The sequence below is a fragment of the Tribolium madens genome, unplaced genomic scaffold (genome assembly GCF_015345945.1).
Source record: "Tribolium madens isolate multiple individuals breed KSU strain unplaced genomic scaffold, Tmad_KSU_1.1 Scaffold_11;HRSCAF=98;Tcas5.2_LG3b, whole genome shotgun sequence".
Taxonomy (NCBI): Eukaryota; Metazoa; Arthropoda; class Insecta; order Coleoptera; family Tenebrionidae; genus Tribolium; species Tribolium madens.
In genome coordinates this window covers 7,809,646-7,816,381 of record NW_025400975.1, presented here as the reverse complement: position 1 = coordinate 7,816,381, position 6,736 = coordinate 7,809,646, and the positions used below count along the sequence as shown (strand labels likewise).

The 6,736-nt window shown below is 30.3% G+C and overlaps 1 protein-coding gene across 2 annotated transcripts in view; it reads right to left on the bottom strand.

Annotated features, from left to right (window-relative positions):
• Nucleotides 1–6,736, bottom strand: part of LOC123004720 (pleckstrin homology-like domain family B member 2) — a 27,657-nt gene that overhangs the window by 11,378 nt on the left and 9,543 nt on the right. For both annotated transcript variants that reach the window (XM_044398121.1, XM_044398129.1), the window contains exons 2-4: nt 4,133–4,896; nt 1,241–1,371; nt 886–1,191 (exon numbers count right to left, since the gene is read on the bottom strand). In XM_044398121.1, the coding sequence (XP_044254056.1) occupies nt 886–1,191; nt 1,241–1,371; nt 4,133–4,891 (1,196 nt within the window). In that variant the 5' untranslated portion in view covers nt 4,892–4,896. The remainder of the gene's footprint in view (nt 1–885; nt 1,192–1,240; nt 1,372–4,132; nt 4,897–6,736) is intronic.

Here is a 6,736-nt window from a genome sequence, read left to right as displayed (position 1 = left end):
TTTTTGTGATTTTTAAGCGTGTTTAGACAAGATTTTACAAAATAAATGAGCCTCTGGTTCAAAAACGAAGTAAGTCGAGTGAAACAAACAAAAAACGAACCAATGTCGATTTAATTTTGTAATTTCTCTAGCTTGTTTAAACGAAATTTTTCGAAATTTTTTTGTTTTTATGTCAAAAACGTGCTTAAATGTTTGAATAAGGCAAAAATAAGGACATTTTTGGCCTATTTTGTTGTTTGTTTTTGAACGCTTTGCGATTTATTATTTTGTATTTGCATTTATTATTATTGTTACTGGGCATTTAATATTTTTGCTGTGCATTTATTATTTTACTGGGCGTTATTATTTTATTGTGCGTTTATTATTTTACTGTGCATTTATTATTTTTACTGTGCGTTTATTATTTTACTGTGCATTTATTATTTCACTGTGCATTTATTATTTTACTGTGCGTTTATTATTTTACTGTGCATTTATTATTTTTACTGTGCATTTATTACTTTACTGTGCGTTATTATTTTATTGTGCGTTTATTATTTTACTGTGCGTTTATTATTTTACTGTGCATTTATTATTTTTACTGTGCGTTTATTATTTTACTGTGCATTTATTATTTTAATGTGCGTTTATTATTTTACTGTGCATTTATTATTTTACTGTGCATTTATTACTTTACTGTGCGTTATTATTTTATTGTGCAATTATTATTCTTATTGTGTATTTATTATTTTTACTGTGCGTTTATTATTTTACTGTGCATTTATTATTTTAATGTGCATTTATTATTTTACTGTGCATTTATTATTTTACTGTGCGTTTATTATTTTACTGTGCATTTATTATTTTTACTGTGCATTTATTATTTCATATCAAAATCCGCCTTACCCGTCACGGTTTGAGGAAGCGATGGTTTTGATCCTCGTCCTTGGCGATTGATGCGCCGGGACGATATTTTCGTATGGACTGTTGCACTTCGTTGTCCTAAACTCGTCAACATTATCATAATTGGCATTAATTCGTTCCGATGAATTATCCCTATTAATAGTAATATTTTCGTACGAAGAATTGTTCCTCCTGTTTTCGTGCTGGACGATTTCCATGTCTCTCGGTGAGGGCGGAGGAGTTGTGTACACAGGAGATAAGGGTCCATATTGACGCTTATCACGAGGTAGCGAACCGTTAGTTTTTATTCTAGTGATAAAAATTTTAGTATTTAGCAAGAATAAAAAGTGCAACAAACCTATTGGGTGTGAGTTTATTTTTTTCTGATTGTGCTTGCTTTTCGTATTCAACACACATATTTAAAATTTCCTCGAGTCTTGCTTGTTCTGCTTTCCCGATTTCTTGCTCTTTGATTCGTTCTTGTTGCGCCTATTGAAGTACATACATACAGACTGTTATCGGTGCCAGTATTGCCAGCTCAAAAAAATTAAATTCACCAGATTACCAGATTACGATTTAAATCCTTCCAAGTATCAAAAATTTACCTTTTTTTTACATAAACTGAGTGGTTAGTTAAAGCCTAAGAGTTAGGTGAAAATATGATATAAGAAACTCGGCTTAAAGTCTCGAAAAAAGGCAAAATTCTGTGAAATTTCGGTTTTGTTTTTACCAAAATTTTGCAAAATAATTGGGTTTCAATATGAAAAATCTATTTAAAGGCTCGAGAAATGCAAAAAAATAAGCAATTAATTTCGATCTAATTTTGTACATCTTCAGTCTGCTTAAACGAAATTTTTACAAAGTTTTTTGATTTTCTCTCAAAAACGTGCTTCAACACTTGAAAAAGGCACAAATAAGAACATTTTTGGCCTCTTTTGTTAAATTTTTTGCTTGTTTTTTGCGAAATAATTGCAAAAAACTTGATAAAGGGTTTGAGGAATGCAATTTTCGACTTCATTTGTTGATTTTTTGGTTTGTTTTAGCGAAATCTCGCAAAAAACCTGAGGTTTTGTGATTTCTCGGTTTATTTTTTATTAATTTCACTCAAAGACCACTTATATACAGTAAAACTAAGAAAACAACATTGATATCAAATTTTGTATTTTGTACTTTTTCAGCCGGTTTAAACGATTTTTTTTTGTTTTTATCTCAAAAATGTATAACACACTAAAATTACAACATTTTTGGCCTATTTTGTTGTGAATTTTTTGCTTGTTTTTAACGAAATTATGCGAAATAATTGAACTTCTAACTGAAAAACGTGCTTAAACACTCAAGAAATAAAAAAAAATTATAATTTTCGACCTAATTTGTTGTTTCTTTTGAAGTGTTTTAGCGAAGTCTCGCAAAAATTTTCGGCTTGGTTTCTAAGCTTAATTTTATCAATTCTTTTTGTGATTTTTAGGCGTGTTTGGACAAAATTATGCAAAACCAGAGGCTCATTTACCTCAAAAACTAAACAAGCAAAAATATATATTCGATTTAAATTTAAATATTCCTAATTTTTTTTATTTTTATCCCAAAAACGAGCTTAAACACTTGAAAAAGGCAAAAATAGCAGCTTTTTGACCTCTTGTTGAATTTTTTGCTTGTTTTTAACGAAATTTTGCGTTTCTATCTTAAAAAAAATAGTGATTTTTGACTCGGTATATGGAAAAAACGGGATTTTCATCTTNTTGCGAAATAACTGCGTTTTTAGCTCGAAAAATGCGAAAATAATATAATTTTCGACTTAATTTGTTGTTTTTTTTTGGTTTGTTTTCGACTAAATTTTGTGGTTTTTCTGCTTATTTTTGTCTTAATTTTGGTCAAAGACCACTTAAATTCAGTAAAACTAGAAAAATAACATTAATATCAATTATTTTTTTTGTGATTAGACAAGATTTTACAAAATAAATGAGCCTCTGGTTCAAAAACGAAGTAACTCGAGTGAAACAAGCAACAAAAATTAACCGATTTCGATTTAATTTTGTAATTTCTCCAGCTTGTTTAAACGAAATTTTTCGAAAAATTTTTGTTTTTATGTCAAAAACGTGCTTATTAAATGTGTGAAAAAGGCAAAAATAACGATATTTTTGGCTTATTTTGTAGAATTTTTAACGAATTTTACGAAATATTTGTTTCTGCCTTAAAAACGTGCTGAGGAACGCGAAAATAATAAAATTTTCGACCTATTTCGTTGTTTCAGCGAAATCTTGCGAAAAAAAATGAGGTTTTAGTACAGAAATTGTCCACGAAATTTTATGATTTCTCGGTTTATTTTTGTTCAAAGACCATTAAAACTAAATCCATTAAATCTAAGTAAATAACATCGATATCAAATTTCGACTTAATTTTGTTGCTGTTCAGCCTGTAACTTTCCGAAAGTTTTTGTTTTTATCTCAAAAACACTTGAAAAAGACAAAAATAACGACATTTTTGGCCCATTTTATTGAATTTTTTGCCTGTTTTTAACGAAATTTTGCTAAATAATTATGTTTCTGTTTGAAAAACGAGCTTAAACTCTCGAGAAATGCAAAAATAATAATAACAATCGACTTAATTTGTTGATTCCTTTAGTTTGGTTAAGGTTTTAGCACAAAAATTTTCGACAAAACCTTGCGGGTTCTCGGCTCATTTTTGTCTTAATTTTGCTCAATAAAATAAAGAAAATAACATCACTATTCACTATCAATTCATTTTTTGACTTTTAGACGTGTTTGAAAAAATTAGACTTAGATTTTGAAAAATAAATGAGCCTCTGGTACAAAAAAGGAAGTAAGTCGTGTGAAACAAGCAAAAAAATTATACCAATTTCGATTTAATTTTGGAATTTTTTCAGCCTATTTAAACGATTTTTTTTATTTTATCTCAAAAACGTGCTTAAACACTTGAAAAAGGAAAAAATAACTACATTTTTGGCCTATTTTATTGAATTTTTTGTTTGTGTTTACGAAATTCTGCGAAATAATTGTGATTCTAGCTGAAAAATCTACCTGTTTCGCAAAAATCTTAACCAATTTGATGATCTTTAATTTTTTTTGAGAAAAAAGATGCAAAAATTGGATCATACATTTTCTGAAATTGAAAAATTTATGTATTAATTTTTTGTTGAAATTTCCAAAAATTACTAGCATGAAAATCACCGGATTTGGTGAAACTTGACTAGACCTGGCAACACTGATCGCTGCTAAACAAACTAAAAATTTACCTGCGTCCTCTTTAACTCGGCATCGTTACAGTTTTCTGTAATTTCAGTTTCTTTTTTGCAATTATTCGGCGTTGTGCTCCGAAAAAGTGGAGAAGGATTTCTGTTGTAATTCGGCGATGGTGTTAGAGCCCGATTCATGTTAACATTTTTATTACTTGAGCTTTTATTGTTCCATTCGTTGCACTCAACATTTTGGTTTTTCGGAATACATCCATTTTCGTAAATAATCACTTTATTATTTATGTTTTTCTTCTCGCTAACCGTCACATTAACGTACTGTGGCGATTTTTTCCCAAACATTGGCCGATCCGAGCTTTTAATTTGCTGTTTTTCGTTGTGGTTCATCTCGGAGTAGTTTAAGACATTCTGTGGTAAATTTTTGCTAAAGTTCTGAAGATCGGGGGGCGATTTCCCGAGGACGTCTTTCGCTGGCGTATTTACAGTAACTAGATTTGATGAGAACACTTTCGGTGATATGCTTTTTTTGAAATTTTGTTGGGCTAAATACTCGAATTTTGACACTTTGGTCATAATACTGGAAGGCACTGGCTCTTCGACGCCCGATTCGATGAGGGATTCTTTCGAGTTTTTTCGAGGCACTGCTGGTGGTTTTTTATTGTATTTAGATTGGAAAGAATTGTCGGGCTCGAACGTGATCGAAGCCATGGAGATTCGGGGGTTGGGGAGAACGGATTTCATTATTTTTGCCTCGGCGGGGTGGTTAAATCGCATGTAGTTTGATCTACCGATGGTCAGCATAACACCTAGAAGAGGAAAAATAAATAAACTCTATTATAGTTTTGTATAGTCTATAAAACGCAGATTTCAAATTTGTGTTATTATTATTGTATTGGATCTTGTATTATTTACCTCAACTTTCTTTATAAAGCTCGTTTGCTTCTAGCCTTATTCTTAATTTTATTACTCAATATCTCAAAAACTATGCATCGTAGAGTATTTTAACTTGTTTCAAGCGTTTTTACAACTTAAGGTAAATTGACTATTTTTACGATTTTCATCTTCAAAAATTCAAAAAAATTAATTTTTTTTTAAACTTGACCCAATGGCGATTTATGCTCTTTTTTGAGTCTTTGGGACCTCTAGAAATGTAAAAAACATTATATAGATCAAATTTAAAGTTGAAAATTTTTTGGATTTTTGTCGAAATTTTGGTCGATTTTTGGCACCCGGAATGGTTTATTGCCAATAACTCCGGACTTATTGGTAATAACCCTTCATGTTTGGTACCGTTGGAAAGCAAATTTAATTTTCTATCATATAAAAAAAAAGATCCGTGTTCAAATTCAATAAATAGTTATCGAGAACATTTGTGATAAAGTCAAAAGTATGGAAAATATAAATCCGACTATAACTTCAAAAATATTAGGAATTTTGCAGTTTTTTTGACGCCAATTGATTCCCCGGAACATTTTACATAGGTTTAGGTCAAAGTATTATATCATTGAAGCACAGTTTTGCCGCAATTTACAAAAAAAAAAAGGAAAAATTTGTTAACACCTATCTTATCCGATAGATTTTGACGCGCTGATTACGAATTTACCAAGCACTTTGCGCTATCTCCTTTAGTTTCGCCGTAATCGGCGTTTAAAAATTCAATTTTTTTGCGAGATATTGACTTGGCTTTAGCCGCAGTTGATAGACTTTCTTACGCTGATTACGATGGTGTTGAGCTTTTTGCTCTAAGTCTAATAGTTTGGCCGTAATCGCCGTTCAAAAAGTGAAAATTGTCAAATTGTGAAATTTTAAACGCGTTTTTCTACGAAACTATAGGACTTAGAACAAAAAGCTAAAAACCATTAAAATTAGCTTGAAATTATCTATTTACTGACGCAAACGGGAAGTCGCTCCGGGTTATGGTTCCGGGCACAGAGCCATTTTTAGTTTTTTTCAAAATTAATTTCTCAAAAACTATGAATCCTAGGTCAAAACGGTTTATACAGGCGTATTCTGCGGTTAATTTTACATATAGTGTTAGTTTTTCAAAAGAATAAAAAATTTTTAATTTTTTTTGGTTGAAATTTTTTTGGTCGATTTTTGGCACCCGGAGAGGTCTATTGCAAATAACTCCGGACTTATTGGTAGTAACCTCTTATATTTGGCACCGTTAGAAAGCAAATTTAATTTTCTATCATATAAAAAAAAGATCAGTGTTCTACGACAAATAGTTATCGAGAAAATTTCTGATAAAATCAAAAATATCGAAAATATAAATCCGACTATAACTTCAAAACTATTAGGAATTTTGCAGTTTTCTCGACGCCAATCGATTCCCCGGAGCATTTTACATATGTTTCAGTCAAAATATTATATTATTGAGATACAGTTTTTTCGCAATTTACACAAGAAAAAACTACTAGTTCCGGGTACAGAGCCATTTTTAGTTTTTTTAATGAAAAATTAATATCTCAAAAACTATGAGTCCTAGATCAAAACGGTTTGTACAGGCGTGTTCAACGGTTAATTTGACATATAAATCTAGTTTTTCATAAGAATAAAAAAAATTTGTTTTTTTGGTCAAAATTGGACATTTCTAGCCTTATCCTTAACTTTATTACTCAATATCTCAAACCATATTTTAGGCGT